The sequence below is a fragment of the Hippoglossus stenolepis genome, chromosome 12 (assembly GCF_022539355.2).
Source record: "Hippoglossus stenolepis isolate QCI-W04-F060 chromosome 12, HSTE1.2, whole genome shotgun sequence".
Taxonomy (NCBI): domain Eukaryota; kingdom Metazoa; phylum Chordata; class Actinopteri; order Pleuronectiformes; family Pleuronectidae; genus Hippoglossus; species Hippoglossus stenolepis.
In genome coordinates this window covers 14,293,382-14,312,808 of record NC_061494.1, presented here as the reverse complement: position 1 = coordinate 14,312,808, position 19,427 = coordinate 14,293,382, and the positions used below count along the sequence as shown (strand labels likewise).

General features: G+C 42.0%; 1 protein-coding gene and 1 long non-coding RNA gene across 2 annotated transcripts; both read right to left on the bottom strand.

Moving 5' to 3' along the window:
* Positions 1 to 2,650: 2,650 nt before the first annotated feature.
* Positions 2,651 to 12,135, bottom strand: LOC124854550. The gene is made up of 3 exons (XR_007034750.1): positions 11,745 to 12,135; positions 9,006 to 9,074; positions 2,651 to 3,485 (listed from the first exon to the last, which is right to left on the bottom strand). It is a non-coding gene; the product is annotated as an uncharacterized LOC124854550 (long non-coding RNA).
* A 3,343-nt stretch (positions 12,136 to 15,478) lies between these two features.
* On the bottom strand, positions 15,479 to 16,359 carry LOC118119510 (cystatin-F). Its single transcript, XM_035173576.2, has 3 exons — positions 15,944 to 16,359; positions 15,747 to 15,851; positions 15,479 to 15,609 (listed from the first exon to the last, which is right to left on the bottom strand). Exons 1-3 carry the CDS (start codon positions 16,148 to 16,150, stop codon positions 15,523 to 15,525), a joined length of 399 nt encoding a protein of 132 aa, XP_035029467.1. The 5' UTR covers positions 16,151 to 16,359; the 3' UTR covers positions 15,479 to 15,522.
* Between the last annotated feature and the right edge of the window lie 3,068 nt (positions 16,360 to 19,427).

Below are 19,427 nucleotides of genomic sequence, written 5' to 3'. Positions count from 1 at the left end.
TAATTGATTATTCAGTTAAGCTTCAATGAAATATAACAATATTGCACCACTGTGTTGTTTCCCATCAGGAGTGTATTTAATGTTTTTATACGATGGCCCTGAAGTGCAAAACTAAGCAACAATTCATAAAACACAACTTTGTTTTATTTGCCCCAAATGTTTTTGTGATTTGTTTTCGTTTCTTTGGGTATTTGATGTTGAGTTCTGGAGACATGTTATTGTGTTTTCCTATTTGCTGTTGTACTTTTGGGATTTATTGTTATGTTTAAAGAATTGTTTTTTTTCGTGGTTTGTTGTGTTTTCCTGATTTACACTTCAGGGCCACCTTATTATTGCACTTAATTTTGTACGATTTCAACAGTTTTATGGCTAGAAATCTGCACCTATAACATCTATTAGTTTGTACTGGATTTCTATATGCTCTCAATCTATTTATATTCACAAATATGCCTCCATAACTTCTGGTCTTGTAGCCTTCAACTCCTTGGAGCTGTGAGATACTTGTGTACTTTGTGTACATGTAGCATAGATTATGTGTGCAGCAGGTGGTAAAATCGAATCATGTGTTAAGACCTCTGTCAGCAACCACTACATTAGCCTCTACATTTCATGGTGTTTACAAGATGCCTGCGCTTCAGGAACATCTGCTGGAGTTGGCACGGCCTCCTGGATTTCCCATGGGTGGAGAGACAGCAAGGGATTGTGCTTGTGTGTGTGTGTACACTCATGTACATGTGCCAACAGCTTGCTGATATGAGTGGATGGAGATGGACTTGGCACCACCTCCTTTAAATGCTGACCTTCCTCACAGGGTGTGGATGACAGAGGATTGCAGAGAGATTCTTGCGTGGTGCCTTATCCGGTAGGTGTAAAGTCAAAAATGTTTTCCTGGTAAAAAGTAAATTCTTCTCTTCAAAGAATCAAATAGTGTTTAATCATTAAAGTCAGCATTTAACTGGTAGTCAAGGTGTTTACCAGGTCAATTACATCCAAGTTCTGGTCCTGCACTGTTATCAATGTGGGCCCAATGAACCAATACAGAATTTAACGCTGGAATTACCAATAAAATATGTATGTTAATAAGTGTACATACATGGATGACCCACAAAATAATTGCACAAAATGTTTGACTGACAACTAAAACTTTATTTTACTTGGCAAGTTAGTTAACAAAAAAAGCAGAGGCATTCAGATACAGCAGTGTGTTAATCAAAGATGTTTATATAAGATTTTATCTTATGATCTTTATGAACATTCCCCTCGCTCTTATTCCTCACTGAAATCAAAGTTCCTGCAAATCAAGGCGAGACTGAAGTGGGTGTGTCCGCCCGGGTGCATCTTTAGGTGTGAGAAAGTCTCCACAGCAATGTTGTTGTAGTCAAAGCAGATGGTCCCTCTCACTTTGAGGTTACAAACTATAGCTTCAAGTGATAAACTACATGCACAAATTCTGATTTGTGCAAAAGAGTGACCTCAAATGACCCAGGTGTCTCTTTTGGACTTAATGAGAACAAGAGGGAACAGAAGACACTAGATATGAACATGTATTTAAATGAGTGATAGATTTGACCTTAGCTTTACACAAGTGCTGCTTTGAGTTTCACATCGACGATTGTAATTACATAACTCCCCCCAGCCCACAGTACACATACATGCACACACACATGCACACACACACACACAAACAGTCTCATTCTGGGGTGTGTAAAGTACATGTCAGTTATAAGAGCAAAAATATAAATGAAAAACTTGACATAGTTCATTACTGAAGTATATTTGTCCGAGCCGGTACTCAGCGATGTTTCTTTCGATGCTGAAGGCAATGCATCAGGTTCTGTTGGCTATTGAGCATCGGCCAATCAGTTCCTGATGCAGTATCATCCACATCAGAAAGCTCTGCTTCACCCCGGTGTCACTGGAGGGGCAGTGAAAGCTGGATAGTTTACAAAAACATGTGGGTCCTTCTGCAATATCTCCTAATGATGAGAGGAATGATACAGAAACACAAACTCATAGAAACAAGCCGTTATTATTCCTTTCATTCTACCATAATATAATAGCCAATACTGTACAGCACACATCATTGTAAGCCGAGATGGCAGCAGAAGCATCTGGAAAGTGAATTCATGCAAATTCAAAATGGACATGCATTATGAAAGAGCTGCAAGAGATGAGGCTGCACTTCAAAAGACTGTCGAAAAGAAATTTTTAAAAAGTGGGGAAGGGGGATGCGAGAGGAGGAAGAGCAGACAGCGAGGGTGTCTGTGAAATGCACTTGTGTAATTGCAGTGACATCTTCATTGAGAGCCCTCCATCTCTTTCCTGTGTGCTCCAAAGGGCGTCGCTGACGCCAGTCGATGGGGAGAGCAGCCGAGGCGCTGTGTTTAGCATAATCCCAGAGGCCATTGTGAGAGCAGCTAGTGAACGACTCACAGTTGCCAGCTGAGATTTCACCAAAACACAGCAGAACACAAGGAGAAGGGGATGAGATAGGAAAATCAGAGGTGGAGGAGGGGCATGTGAGGGGAGAAGACAGGAGGAATGGTAGTGCTATTAGGTAAAAACAACCTCGAGACAAATATGACATTACACTGAATCTTGAGCTTTATATTTTGTATATATCCAGTCGTTTGCTGGCTGGTGGGTGGAGGATCAGGGTGGTGGTGGTTATCTGTCATGAGTGTGCAGCTTGCACAGCATCAAAGAGGCTAAGTATAAAGTGTGAAACACGCTTTCTTCCAGGTGGACAGCACCTGTTGGCCCTTATTCAGGACTGTAATTCAATAATCTTCCCCCCTTCTTCTTTTAACCAATCACTCACTGTTTTGACTTGTAACAGTCGGGCAAAGAAAGATAAAGCAAAACTGTGACAGGGAAACAGTTCGTCTCTTGTGCAATGATCATTACCTTAAGCCCCGAGTGTGAAATCCTCTTTGATCACTGTTTCAGGTAGGCGGACGGTTTTTGAGCCAACCTTCAGTAAACAATATGGTCTCAGCACGTGTCCCAGGAAGGAAGAAAAATATCAATGAACACTTCATAGCTTGTCTGGTTTGTGAAATAGACTCAAGAGATTAGATTCTGGGTGCATGGCGTTTTTTCTGATGCATAATTAGACAAACTGCAGAATCTCTCCAGGTGATTGTGAGAATAAAAAGCACCATCACAGTTGCCTGCAGAGATTACCCAGTCAGCCCACAGTTACACACACACACACACACACACACACACGTTATATCGACAAGAGTCAATTGGCAGCAGATGGTTAACACAGATCAGGATAAAGACCAAGCTTTGACCCCCACACCGCACCGTTTCAAAAAGGTCCTGCGTTACCATGGTGACAAGGCCAAGGCACGTGCCTCCCATTGTTGGGCTGTATCCTCCAGGGTCAGCCAGCACACCCAGTTAGAGGTCAGAGGTCACCGCGGGCTCTCACTCAGGTCAACACTCACCAGCCTGTCCCCTTTGACCCTCAACAAGCACTGAAACAAATTGAGAGATGGGGGAGAGAGAAAGAGAGAGAGAGGAGGATGAGATGACAAAATTTGCTCAACGATTCTGTTTGATCTCATGACAAGTTCAAGATGCTCCGACAAACTCGGGTCTCTGCCGAGCTTCAGGCATGTACAGTTCAGCCGTGTGGTCCTGTGAGGGCCGTGTACAGTGTGGTGGAGAATCACTCAGCATGTTACAGTATGTCTCCCTCTTGTGGTGGAGGAGGATACGTTGAATGAGATCACATTCTTTGTGAACTTGACTTCAAAGTGGGCGACAGAAGTTCAGAATACGGGGCGTCCCGGTGCCCTAGTGCCTCATAACCGCAACGACTGGTTAAGTTTCACGCTAGTACATTTATTTGAGGTCATGCCCCTCTCTCTCATCCTTTCCTGTCTATACATGTACTTTGAAGTATAATAAAACTGAACTATATAAAATACGTATTTTTTGCTGAGATGAGATAAACTGGTGAATCAAAATATTCAAGAGCTTTTTAATTCAGTTTTTTTAGAGACATTATATCACATTTAAAATGTCCACATTCACCATGGTCATGCCTACATCTTGCTGAAAAAGTCCTTCGAACCCTGTTTAATTAATAGAACTAAGCTATTACAATTTAAGTGTCCAGATTAGACACATGTCCACAAATTTGGAAAATCTTTTGCCAGAGGTGCCTGCGTGCACGTTGGGATATTCAGGTCATCGAGTTGTAAAGTGTTGCTCGGACGTTGACAAAAGAAAAATCTTAAGTTTATTAAACGGAACAGGCTGACAGTCCACACTTTGTTAGGCAGTGAATGAACAGAGTGGTTTTGACAGGCCTAACCTCTTAAGCTTCGGGTCCCACTGAGCTCGGCACAGCTAGAGCTAAATGCCATCTGTCCCAACATCATGAGGCCCCCCCAACCTGTCCCCCAACACTTCAGCATAGAAATCATTCAATACTGCTTTTAAAAAAAATAGGGAAAATATAAACAAGTCTACTCCTCTGGTATCAAATCCCTAAATTTCATAATACTGAGCCATCTTCAGGGAAGGACAAACTTTTCAGTCGAACATTTTAAAGCTGTCCGGGTTAAATGCTTTGCAAACAATAGCTGTGCTTGTAATCCGCATGATTTGGTTTTCAAAAGGAAACGTGCATTATGGGTTATCAGGAAAACTGATTTCTTTGCAGACTTTCATTAAAGTTGCTTTGTTTAATAGGTGTAGCCTGGGTCATGGGGATAATATTAACCTTTGTGTGGTGTAAAATAAAGTGTAAAACAGCCAGAGCACTGAGAGGGAAGTAAGAGAAGAAAGAGAGGGTCAGTCTGAGCCTATAACAGTGACCCCTGAATAGAGACACTACTTTAGTAAGATTACAACAAATCCTTTCAAAACTATTTACTTTTCTAAAAGTTCTCATTTTGCAAATATTGCTACTCCGCTCCCATATTGAATTCTTTTTTAATTTAGGTCTGTAGATCACATGGGAGTTGAGTCCTATACGCTGGGAAGGTCAAGATCCTGCTGCACGTTTCTTCTCCGACAATGACGAGTCATTGTTTTCTTCAGTTAGTCTCTCACTGTGACTCATCAATGGCCCTTCTGAACGCCGTTTTGAACAAATTCATTTTACGCTTCAATGACCCCCACATGCAGCAATGAACAATAAAATAATGATATCACCATTTAAACTTTAGTCTCAATCCTTTGACCATGTTGTCTGCTCCGTTAGCTGTCAGCCAGCGTTAAGAGCAAGAAGCGACCTTTGTGCCCCGCAGCCAATGTGTGTGCTTCAGCATTTCATTAAGGCCCCGGACCGTCAATGTACAAGCAATTGTCTTCCCCTAACAAAAAGACTGACGCATTGTATCAGTTGGAGGTAAATTTATCAAAGGGGGCCGATACAATGGACAGAGCAGGGCAAATTATGAAACAGGTCTGTGAGGCGCCTCCTGGTGAGCCATATTGTACTGTTTGTTGATTGTTCGGATTTGGACTGAGTGATATTCAGATAGAAAACAGCGCGGTGTGTGACGACTGTGTGAAGAGAAATGGAGATGTACAATATATGAGTCCTTACATGTGAGCGTATGTGGAGTGTGGTGTGCGGGAGTCGTGTGAAATGATGTGGGTTTGCACTTGTGAACACAAAGCAGTGCTGAGAAGCGCAGGCAACCCTAAGACCTCTGAGGTGCACGTTGACTAAAAACAATTGGGATCTCCATGAGCTGATGTGACATGTGTATTTGTCTCAGCCTTTCCGTTAGGGGAGCCCTACTGTAGAGGTGAAAGAAAAAAAAAACTGCGCCAAGGAAGGGAGGGACAGAGGGACAGAGGGACGAAGAACAACAGGGTCTCTGGAGTGCAAGACATCAACCTGCTACAGGACAAGTGAGAGAGGGGTTTCCGCTGTTGTACGACATGGCCAAAAATTATATTGAGATAAAAATGTTTACATCAGTTGATATAGATAATTATCACGATAATTGTCATGTTATTATGTATTTTTTTGGTGTAAAGTGTATTTTAAACTCTTTCTTTATCAGCAGAGAATGAGACACTACTTGATAAACAGCTAAACGATATCGTTATATCACCCGGCCCTGGTACCGCTATTCATGCCTAGGAAAACATGCACATAAAAACAGGTAGAATGTGTATTTCATAAAACTAAACTTCCAGCGTTTCAGTGATTTATCTTGTAATTAGTTTATCTCAATGTGGTTTGTGTGCGTGCATTTATACACAGTGATTAATAGAGCTGCAGCAATTGGTCGATTGATCAACATAAAATTCAAACTAGATTGTGTTGAACAAAAAATATCAAATATTCTTGTTCCAGCATCTACAATGTAAAGATTTGCTTCTTTTTGTCTTTTATATCACTAAACTAAATAGTTTTTGAACGGCTGCTGTGAAATTTTATAGATCACATGGCTGGTTACGTAAATATTCAGCCCCACTAATCCTACCTGTACAAAAATGATCTGCTCACACTCCATTTAGAAAAGATGCTTCTTATTATATACACACACAACCCTTTACTTCTATTCGTCAGTCTTTCATTGTGGGCCTGGCTGCCATTTAGCCCCTGCACTGCAGTCCCTGATGAAACAGGCCGGTGGCACATCACACTACTGACTGTCCTGACCATATTTACACCCCATCTCGGTTATTGGACGCATAATTCCTCCACACATCACCCACACGGCTGACTACAATTATAATTTCATATGCTCCAGTGTATCAGCCACCCGAGCAATTTTCAACCATTTAAATGTGAATTTATGTCTCATGTAAATGAGCGGGGGAGTCGATCGAAGCCGATTGGAGGAATGGCCTTTTCCCAGGGAGCGTTCGGTTATAGGTCTCTGTTCATTTCAAGGTCTGTGTTCATCACCTTGATTTAACGAACGACACCAGCTCCGAATGAGGCCTCATCTACTTCTCTACCGACATACACAGTCACCCATTCTTATATAAGAACTTAAACACGAAGCATCACTGCTCCTCCACATGTTCCCAATTTATAAATTTCTTTAGTATGTTTACTTTTAAAACAATAAAAACAGTCATGATGTAACATTAAATTCAACTTGCATTGTATAATCGGACACTTGAGAGATTTCACTGCGTGTCCAAGTTGCTTTTTAAATTGTCGTCATGTTTAAGAATGGATCATTAAAACAGGATAATGAAGAGCTGTCTTTGCTCTTCTCTGAGGTGAAGAAAACACACTGTTCTAACAGTATGATAACACACTGTACCACTGTGAAGGTTAACTGCTGCGTGTAGTGCAGGTCTATGATGGTGTTCACAGTCAGGTTACGTGGATGTAGACTTTCAGAGTTTGCTTATCTATTTATCTGTCCGCATTCTTTAATAACTATTCAGTTATGGGCTCTTGGCTCTGTTGTTACCTAAGTTCATAGATTCACAGTTCCATTGATGAGACTAATTACTATTTTGGTTACTTTTATTTAAAGGCATATTTTTAATCCTGAGGATAAAACCCTTGACCAAACAGTCTCATTAGTGTGCAATTGCCAGGGTCAGTTATTGGCTGTTATATTGGCTCCATCACAGCATTGCAAGCAGTAATACATGACCTTTACAAAGAGCATTTCTCAAAAACATGGGCTCCACATTACTTCATTAAAACGCTGTCAGAGGGCAGCTTTATTTCTGAAAAAAATACTTTAGGTACAGCTAAACACAAAATTCCTTTTATAAACTTGTCATTCTATTGGACACATTTTGAGAAGACAAGAGAATAAAGATTTAATATATTAAACCTATTTGAACAGTTTGAGGACGACAGAGTCATGAAGCGAGTAGTCAGCGACTGTCGCAGTTCAGGAGATAAATGTGAAGTGAACCTTTCAGCTGATCAAACTATGTCTGAAAGACAAGACCTTGACCACATGATCGATCATTTGCTCTTATCACAACAGTAACAAGTCCACCTGCTGCTTATCACACGCACACTCTCATCGGTGTTGCAAAATGCAAAGAGCCCTCGGCGTACGCTGCCTCATGTCTTATCCAAAAGCCAAGGTCTTTACACTCATCTATCAGAAACACCTGGCTGCTGCCCATGCCATACAGCTATAGATAATGTGATCACATCCCATGACACACACTATAGTTCTTTAAATAATTCTAAACAGCAAATGAAGATACAGCAGAGCAAAAATAGTTATATCAGCGGTAAAAGACGAAAAACACAAGGCACCGGAAGAACAAGCTGATTGATGATCAAACATAAGGACAAAATAAATGGGGAGTTGTTGCAGGGGTCAGGATCACGCAGAGCTCTTAAACAGCCGACATCAGGTGCATGCAGGGAAACCAGACGCCAAGCAGAGACGGAGAAACATCTCTGTGAGGTTAACGGCGGTGTGTGCCGGACCTTCACTCACACGTGTTGTACAAAGTGTATGGACTGAGCAAGAAACAGCCTGTTCATTGTTTTGCTCTTCAGTTAATGTCTTATTTTTACACCACAAACATGCAGATATGTGCAGATATTGCTACTTGAGGATAGGAACCCAATATAAAAAGGGAAATTGTTTGTGTGTATTTTTATCAGGCTCAGGTACACCATGAAATTTAACCTCTTGTCATGGTTTTAAAAGCTGTGGCTCCACACAAATGTGTTGCTTGAGTTATGGTGCAGGGTTAAGGCTAAAAAAATAAAAAAAATAATGCAGTGCCGCAGGTAAAGTGCTGTGTAATTCCAGCCCAGAAAAAGGACTTGAGGGACCAGCGAAAGAGCAATGCGGCTCACCGTGCATTTGTGATTGATGGTCTCTGTCTGTGCAATAGCTGACTGAGCAACATGTACATCTCTCTTATTCACAAACCTAAAGGCATGCATGTATCCTTGCTGAACTCAATGTATGCGCCACAATATGTAATGAGGAAGAGGAGCACATCAGGCCCATCTTGGTCGCTCCTTTGACAAAGGACCATAACCACGTTAACTGTGGCATTTTGTTGTGTAGACCAACCTGGGACCTTTGCCGCATGTCCTCGTGCCTCCCGTGATCTTGTGCATTCTTGCTCCCGTCATCTTTACACTGTTAAATCAAAACAGAAAAAAAACAAGAATAAAATCTTTAATCACTAAGAAATCGTGCAGAACATACTGATTTTTTATACTTTGTGGAGAACATGGATAATCAATGCTGAATACAGTATGAACTTATGTCCCCCAATCCTTGATCCCGTCGCGTCTCTGTCGCCTGATGCCAAGACATGTCTGGTCTGGCTTTTGGCCAGGCTGGGCTGGGCTGGTCGCCACCACGGCCCCAGCAGCCGAGCAGGCAGGCCTAGCTTAATGCTGACACATCGCTAACATCAGCCAGGAAGAGGAAACATCAGCACAGCACCATTTCAGATTTACAAGGAGGGATACACTCGCTCGTCTGCAGCAGAATTTAGGAGAATGCCCACCTAACATCGTGGATCATTGTTTTAATAAAATCCACTTTGAAGACTGTATAATTATTAAGAGGATACCTGTGAGGCTGTGGCAATGCACAAGAGCAAATTGTAGAAATGCACGGGGAAAAAAAAGAGGCCACACCCTTTCTAATTAATCATTCACATTAAGTCATCGTAAAACGGTTGTTAATGTTGTTTCTGACAGGAAAAGAGACCAAAATATAGACGAAGCTCTTGTTTTCAGTCCTTTCTGTTCGATGCAGGGTTTTATTGACGAGCTATAATCATGATTAACAGCCAATGTCTCGAAAAAATTGGTTCATTAATGTTGAATATTAAAAGATGTTATCTATTGTCTTAAGACACTAATAGAAATAAATATATCAGAACACATGATTCCTGTGAAGAATATATTTTCGTAATTTTGAGGAAAACGGACTGCAGTGTTATCATTTGTTCAAGTGGACATTAACCTGGATCTTATTTAAAGGCCTGTAAAATGGAGGAGATTAGAAAATCTTGTATGAGCTTATAAAACTGACACTAGCAGCCCCTCCACAATCACAATCTACTTTCATTCACATTTGTACGACTATAATTGCTGCCCTTTGTGTTTGGCAAGCCATGCAAATGAGATTGGCAGAAACGAGTTTGTGTCATCGATATGCGCAGATATAACCAGGAGTGCCACTGATTGATGATGCAAACCTTCTCCCTATAGCCTGGTTGGTGACCTCTGACTCCTCGCTCCTCGAGGGGTTAAACTTATTACCCTTTGACTCACGTGACCTCTGCTGTGAAAGGGGCTAGATTGAGGGATGACCACAGCTCAGGTCCTATTGGTCGCTCGCTGGCCGAACTGCGGCCGCGTGGATGACCATCCAAACCCTAGAGGGATGTGACCCTGGCCCTGCCACACGCTCTGTGGATAATACTATTAACAGGTCAATACAGGCCTAAATAAAAAGGGGGGGGAAGAGAACCAGGATGGATTTAGAGCTTATTCATCAGGACTGTTTAAACAAATGGTGATAAACTTAATTTTCCAAACAGGGACGTAATAACATGGACTAAAGTTGAATAACGCTGATGAGTGGGGCCTATCCTGAAAACGTGGTGGAAGATATGCTCATTCGCAGAAGATCATTGTTCAAAAACACAAAAGCAGCACAAATTTGTCAAATCTCATTTATTTACGAAATTCTCAAACCAAACCTCAGCAAAATAACCGCATTTAAGCTTAGTCATCCCAATATAATCACGCTGAACGGATATTTCAAATAACTTGGAATATATGTAAAATGTACAATTATAATAAAAGAGAACTTATACGATTCTTTTGCACATAGAAATAAAATGACTATATCATTAGTAATATATTAGAGGAGTGCCTCTTTACACTGTACCTCCAACTCTAGTACGAGCAGAGGAGGGGTGTATTGGGTGTTCGCCAATACAGCACACTACATACAAGACATGTGGTCTCTTTCTCCCTCACACACGTGCACACACTGGATTACGAGCCATTTTTGCTGCCAACTCTCCAATTTCGATAATAAAGCATGTTGTTTAGCCTTTAAATAGTGTTGTGACACACAAAACTACTTTTTATGAAAAGCTAAATGAAAAATTTGTGGGGAAAAGCCTCCCCACAACTCTACTGATCAGTTTTTGTAATTGTGCTACTGTTCAAACGATACTGGGCAGTGAGAAAAATATTAAGGACTAAATACAAATCCCAATTTTCTCCATTTGCTTATCTCCAACTCTGTTATCCGTAAATAAAAGCACATACTCTTTTACAGCAAACATGCTGCTGTGCATTTCTACGACTTGATTTGCCTGGAAGCTTGACCCAAACATCATGAATACGCATATGGAGGGTATACACAGGGCATACATAATGCGCTTTGTCTCCCTCTAACCTTTAGAGTTGAGCGCCAATAAACATAATAAAATGTACGATTAAATAATGCAACAAGCAGCCGAAGCCCTGACCCCTATTAAAGTAGTTTTGAAAAGGGTATTACAGGATCATAAAATAAAAATCAGGCTCAAACACATGCAGCCAATAGAATCCACTCTGCTAAAGTTGTCTGAGCTGTGACTACAGTAGAGCTGGTAAACAACCATACAAGCATGCATTCAGTGTCACACAAACACATTAGCAGCAGAGGCTCACGGACACATGAAGAGAGGAAATCTTCCAAGCGATGAAGGAGAAAGCGCAAAACCCAAAAGAAAACTGAAGAAGAATAAGGAGGGAAAACAGCAGGAAGGAGAGAAACAAATTGATATAGTACCTTCTGAAGCATCAGTGTGAGGAGAGAAGGGTGGGACACCTGCAGAACCTTGCATGGTCTATCCAGAGCTCTTCAGCGACTGCTCCCTCACAGTGCACAGTGTGTGTGTGTGTGAGCCAGGGAGGGAGTGTGTGTGTCAGTGGCTGAGGGAGGGGATCCTACCCCTCCTCCTTAGGACTGTGCCTCCTTAACAGGATGGAGGGGTAGGTGGGGCCACTGCAATAAAGCAAACACATTTTTTCTATGGTTGTTATGTCCTTGCTTCTCTCGCTCTTTCCCGCCTCCACACTTCCATCTTTCTGTCTCTTTCCAGGACTTGCTCCTTTCCCTCCTTCCCTCTCGTTCCTGTCGCCTCGTGCTTCCCTCTGAATCTTGGTGCGTCTGCGAGGCTCTTACACTCTCCCTCTACCCTCCCACCCCTCCCTAACCCTTTGCCCCGTCCCCTCCTCCCTTACTGTACGGTAATATTAACATGCTCTCATTAATCTGGAGAGGAGAGGGACATATGCCGTTTCGGGCTGGTGGTCCACAACCTGCTAAAGTCCTGGTGTGCGTGTGGGAGCATGTATCCCATCGGTCTTTAGTCTGGTAATACTACAGTCCCGAGATTAAGCGGGACAGTCAGAGAGCATGGTGTGTTTGAGAGAGGAAAAGAGAGGAGGAGAGGGGCAGCGGGAAAAGAGGAGCGGAGCAATGCCACGATCAAACAGCAGCAAACCACACTTTTTTTTTTTCCTCCACCTTTTATAGTTCTGCTTGCTCTGGGTCGCTGTGCCACCACCCCTCCTCCCGTCCACTCATCTGGCCACCAAACAAATCCCATCTGATCCGGGGAGAAGCCATTCCTACATAAATCATTCTCCTATTCCATTGGCTGCACGTTACATTCAAAGTATTGATTTTGCCCCCCCCCCCTTCCCCCTCGTCGCAGCACTGATTGCAAGGAAACCCTTCCCAACGGCCACAAACAGGAAGTGCGAAAAAATAAGCCACGGGTGTGTTTCGACTGACCACCATGGCGGACGCTGAGGCTTCGGTCACAACACTGAAGAAGGGCATGTGTGCTTTCCTGTACAGAACACACGTGATGGAAACCCCAAGAAGACATGTCAAATGTAGAAGGAGCAGGTGAAACACAAAGAACGACTCAGTAAAATGTAACCAGCAGTTCAAAAAAAAGAAATAGGGCTCCAGGGTAAATTTGAAGCCACATTATTTGCAAACCAACCAGGCAGCATCAGTACAACAGGAACGTATCACGTACATCTGTATTTCAATATTTCAGAAATATTATCAGTATCTTAAATTTCACTATAGCTAAAAAAAAATTAAAAAATCATTGGTGTTTTAAAAATGAGTAAATACCAAACCTCCCCAAATTGTAACACAAAAACCACAACTGAACCTCAATGACCCACTGTCCTTAGATTGAAACTGACCCCGAGAGGGGAAAAGCAGCCGTTTCCATGACAGCACAGCTGAGGATACTTTGAACTCTGACCTTATACTCCTGCAGGTGCTCTGAAGCATTGACCAAGCGAAGGGGTCAATCAAAAACAAGGTCAGCAGGGGTCAAATGGTAATGACCCCTATGGTTACGCAACCGTACCATATCAACCTGCTCCGAGCAGCATCCAAGCATCATTTATCGTAATCAGAGCGGTGCACCTTGCTGGAGGTGATGCTGCCTCTGCATAATGAGATGGCTAAAAGTCTATGTGATGGTGTATTATGGACAATAGAAAAGATTCAGAAAACTAGAGTTCAATAATAAGATATTTAACATTTTTAATTGTGGATTTCAGAGAAATCTTAAAGTACATTGGTGTGTTCGTACTTTGATTCATTTAGCAGCAATTTTGGTTGCAGATCAAGTATTCCATTAGAAGCTACTTTTAAATACTTGTCCTACATTATTGAAAAAGAGGCCAGTGAGCATGAAGAACACAAGCTATAAAGTGCAATAATGGTTGGAGTTCTACATCTTAACTCAGGGTTTATATTGAAAAGCCAAACAATAGGTGTGAAGCAGCAGAGAAGTTATAAAGAAGGAACAGTGTAATAGTCACTTGCAACATGTTTCCCGTATAGTGCATTGCTAGTGTACCGTATACCTGTGATGAGTCAGCACTTACTAAAACTAAAAAAATTGGTCTGACAGGACAAATAAGTGACATGATGTAGTGCAACTGTCAAAACTATTGGATTTGTCCAGTAAAGAACGTAGTTAATGCACGTCCCGAAAGGAAGAGGGGTTGATCTTTAAGAAAGGATGACACCGTCTTGGAGTAGAGAAACTGGGTTGGACGAGAAGGGGGGAAGACAGATGAAGGGGTGGAGGGACTGATCAGAGGGGTGCCAGACACAAAGAGGCCAGGCCATGGCCGGTGGCACGCGATGGGCAGATTAACCAGCGTTTCCTCCCCTAACTGAAGCATTAGGACACCTGACTGAGTCCCGCCAATGGCAGCCAGCCAAGGATTTGTTGGAGGGGGGGGGAGACAAGCTGGGGTTTCGCCTTTCAACACTCAGGCTCTTCAACAACACAAAGACGGGTGGGGTGGTGTTCGAGGGGGGGGAAATAAAAAAATAGGGGTTGATGGTGGGTTGGTGGCTTGGAGTGGAGAGGGGGGGGCTTCAAGCCTTACCCCTCACCATCTGCTGCCCAGGCTAAGTGAGGACAGGGGTAGGGCCAGAGTGCAGGGTGGAGTATTTGAAGCGCGTGCACAAAAAAAATTAAAAAGGACACGTGTATCTGCGCGCACGCACCTGTTAGTGTGTCAGTGGGTGGGTGGGTGGGTGAGTAGCATGGCAGATGGACAGGGCATACTCCTGGCTCCGCAGTCAGTCATCCCACATTAAGGAGCATCCCCCTTCCCCCACATTCCTAACCTAATCCACAGTGCCAGCCAATTCTTTATGTTTTGCCTGGTTTGATTAAGACATCCATGATTAAGGACATTATGGGCGGTGTGAGAGGGTGTGTGTGTACATGTGTGGCGCTTATCCACTCTGTTTACTGTAATCAAAGGCAAACACACAGCCACTTTTGCCCATGCACACGCCCCTTCATGAATATCCCTTATTATGATGATATTGAAGGACACATTTTATCAGTCACTAATCCAGGTTTTCATTCTCTCTCAAAAAGGAGGTAGGTCAGAATGTGGCCAAGTTAGAGAAGCACCCATCCGCTCACACTCTTTCCCCAAACAGACACATCCCCGTACAATATTTGACATTTTCCCCCCCGTGTGCCTTTATTGGCACATCAGTGAGCTGTTTATTTCTCCCTGTTCGAAAGGGGGTCAGAGCCGCAGACCGTTTGGTCTTGCTGAGCAGTAATCTGAAAATGCCTGTAATCCTCCATACAAGAGCCCTTCTGGAGACCGCGGTGGCAGAGTTGAGGTGTATAGCCTCGTCTCCGTTTAGCGGCCATGTGTCTGACCGAGCTTGACACGCAACCGGAGCCTTACAGCTGCCAGGACACACACTGAGAGATGAGGCACAGTAAAGCTGCCCTGGTCACTCACTGGAATAATTATGCCATTTTTCGCCCTAAACAAAGCAGAGTGCGTGCAGGTCACTGAACTTATTCAACTCAGTGTTAGAACAAGTGGCAGAGCTGGGAGCCAATGGAAATCAGTGGTTTGTGAACATGCCATTATAAATTCAGGGTGTAAGGAGAGGCACGGCGCCTGAAATTTGAGATGAACAACACAATCAGACACAGCTCGATAACAACCGTTTACTTGGCAACACTTCAGGACATCAGGCATCATGCAGGCGAGCGACACTTCTTCGTAGTGAGTTCACGGGAATCTTTCCACGGGATTTCTGTGACGACAAACTTGCACTGAAGTCTCTGCAATAAAAAAAAAAAGGGGCAAATCCTTTAATTACTCCACATGATAAAAAAGCACTGGGACAGAGAACATGCACAACTGTAGGAGACTTGTGCGAGTTCCTTGTGTTGTGCACCTGCTGAAACGTTGAACTTGCCTTGGAGGACAGATCACATGGTTCCCAGAGGGTCCGAGTGCCGTTTCTCCTGCACGTTCTGCTTCCCAGCTGCACTTCCAGGATGTAGTTTATACCCGCGACCACCTGCAGGGCACAAGCACGACGAGTTAAACTGCTTTTATTTAAGGGTTTTAAAATTGTATGATTAGCTTGATGCTAACGGGCTGAGGTCTTACCTGAATTTTGGCCGATGTGATGTTCACGATTTCAAACTGTTCCTCTGCGTTGACTCTGTTGAATTCGAACACGGCGAACCGCGCCGCCGCCAAAACCTTGGTCCCGTTCGTCGGCACCGCGTGAGGCTGACCGGGCATGAGTCGTCCGGCGGCGGGGAGGACGCGACCGGAAGAAGCGAAAACAACGATACAAAACAAGGCGAACATCTCAAAACGCAGCGAGTTGCTTCTTCGAGTGAAGGAGAAGAAGGAGGAGGAGGTGGAGAGTCCCGGTTGTTTCTCTCTGAGTGACAGGATCCACGTTCAACGCCCGGTTCAAATACACCGAGCAGACACGCACCTGTTTCCCATGTGCTGATTCAAGTATCAGGGAATCTCCACCTGAAAACTTCCGCGTTGCCCGGCAACCGCGTTGCTGAGCAGGAGCCAGGCTGCTGCTGGGAAACGAGCTCGTGTGTCTTAATTAACTTAAAAAGAAAGAAAAGTGTGAGACTTAAATATATATATTTTATATATTTTAAGAAGCATAAAGCAGCGGTTCAGTCAACACCACGGTGACCATACAAAAGCTACACACAATAATCATCGTACAGGGTAAAAGCTCAAGCAACGATGTGTCCCCACCCATTTTTAATCATTAATTATTTATAAAGAGTTACTGATAATACATAAAACTATTCAAAAGCAGTTTTGTCAACTTTTGTTTTCCAATATTGACAAAGTGAATTTATTGTTATTGTTCCATACAAGTAAACAGACACAAAAGTCCTCACTTAACTTAAATTGAAATATAAAAATAAAATCTGTAATACTAAGATTTAACAGCAAAAATATAAATACATTCACGGCCATCCACTCTTTATAAATTCAAATAATCACCAGTGTAGCCGATTGTTTTTGGATGTCACATAATTAACCTGAATGGAGGTCACATGTGTGTATGAGAAGATTTTAATTCCTCTATCTGTACGGCTCGAGTGTGTATTCTCAAATGAAGATTCTACTGTTACATGACAGGGACTCGTGAAAGTATCAGCTGTGGGAATAATTTCCAGGGAAGTGAATATCCCTTGAAATACGTAAATCAAATAGCACTGTTGTAAATCTGCCTTGAGCAGGAGAGATAGACACTTGTGTAGCTGGCTACCTTAAGGCCTGCAGCAACTTTACAAACTGATCAGGCAGTATCACTGTGGCAGTGTCATGCAGTGTGTTTCTCTGCAGCAGGCCTGAAAGCGTGTGAAGGCAGAGAGTCAAATGAATAAAGCAAAGTACAGAGATCCAGGAGGAAGATCTACTTAATGCTGTAAAACAGCCATTTAGGAAACAATTCCTTTCTGAATAAGACAAACAACAACATAAAGCCATGTGTCCAGAGTGACATCTGAGGCAGGACGTGACTGACTCTCCATGCAACCTGACGGTTCTGCAAAGATTCATGGGGAAACAACAAATCCATTCATATGCAATCAAATTATACAATCAGTTATTTTGTTTTATATTAGCACTTTGTTTTGAACCATTTGTAGATATTTGATATTAAAGACTAAAGATCAGTGGAAAACCTCCACTGTAATGTTGAAAACTAATTTAAAGTCCTTTTTCTTTTTCTTTCTGTCTGCCTTAAGGAGCAACATAGTGTTAAATGTGTTATAGACCTTAGACGGCCTGAAGGAAAGATTTGTGAATATAAAGTTTGTATTTTGTATTTAAATTTGGAGAGTCCCCCATCATTACAGACAGATCATCCTCTGGCATTAATGATCCAGAATCCGGAGCCACAAACAGGAGGAACAATTATTTTCTTTACAGATTAACCTTTTGATTAATCTCTCAATTATCAAATGAAACGTCTTGTCTACTCAATATGCTGCAAATATGAAGAAATCCTGCAGGAGGACCTGTTTACATTTTCAGAACAACTACCCCAGACATAAAGATGTGAATCCATTCTAAAATGTACCTGACAGAGCTTGGGTAGTTTTGTAAAGATCCTCACTTACTTTAGTAGCAGAGTAGAAATACTAAAAATACTCAGTTACAGAGAAAAGTATATTCATAATTTTACTAAGGCAAGAAAATTTACTCAAGGTAATTAAAGCAAAAATACTCATATGCAGAACTAGATCAATATTATTGGTGTAAGCAGCATTGCCTTGTTGTAGCTTGTTTAGGTCAAGCTAATCTAACAAATGAGTAGCTTAATCAATAACACCACACCATACTGTACAAATTGGTCCGTTTAATTTGTGAAATAGGTCACATACTCTTTAGTGGAGTGAGACATGTTTTCCTCTAAAATGTAATGGAGTATGAGTTTATAATAATAATATAAATAATATAAAACAGAAAAACTCCTGAATAGTGCAAGTAAAATACGTAATTCTTTTGGGTAAATGCTCGTACAAGTGCACAATGAACTACAGTACTGCACTGTACTATAATGTACTGTACTGTATTACACTGCACTGTAATGTACTGTACTAGACTGTCATTCACTATACTGCAATGTACTGTACTTTATTGTACTGCACTGTAGCATACTGTACTACACTGTAATTTGCGATACTGCATTGTACTGTACTACACTGTAATTTACGATACTGCATTGTACTGTACTGTACCATACTGTACTACACACGTGTCTCTGTTGTGCGCATTCTCTCTCTCTCTCTCTCTCTCTCGCTCTCGCTCTCTCTCTCTCTCTCCGCTGTGTTTTCAAACGGACATAGAAACTTGTAGGTGGTTTGAACTTCCTGTTCACTGTGATCATTAAAACTACAAACACTCGTTTCATATTTTCTCATTAACAAACTCATAACGTGGCGCCTGCAGATCCTCAGAAGCCATGACACTGTTGTTCTTCTTTAAGCGTCTTCACCGCTCATCCCTGTGCTGCCACCGGCACACAGCGAAGAGTGCTCTACCGCCTCCTACCGGCTTGGAGTCCGAAGTGACTTTCAACGAGCTGCTCAAGACAAACTGCTTTTACGAAAAAGGGCCGAATTCACCTGATGATAAATTTAAATTTAAATGAATGAAATCCTATATCGATATCCTCCAGGTAAGTTTCACTGTAGAGACCAGTAAACTAAGGAGACACATATGAATCATTATTAAAATGTGCATCACTAATACCTGATAACCTCAAATATACAATAGAACAAGTTACTACAATGTGGGGATATTACAACATATATATGTAATATATGTTATAATAAACATCTAATTTAATGATGTGTTAATCTATTTTAGTGTACATCTTTATTGGGGATATTGTGTAACCTCATGGGGAGATTTGAGACACCATAGGAAGGAATAAAAGACAACTTGCTAACTATTGTTAACCACCTTATTATTATGATGTAAACGAACAAATATTTTATAAAAAGATAGAATGTAGACTTGCATATTTGGGTGGAAATTTGTTCATTGCACTCATTCATTTGTTTATTCTTTGAAACACTGAATTAAATGAATGAGT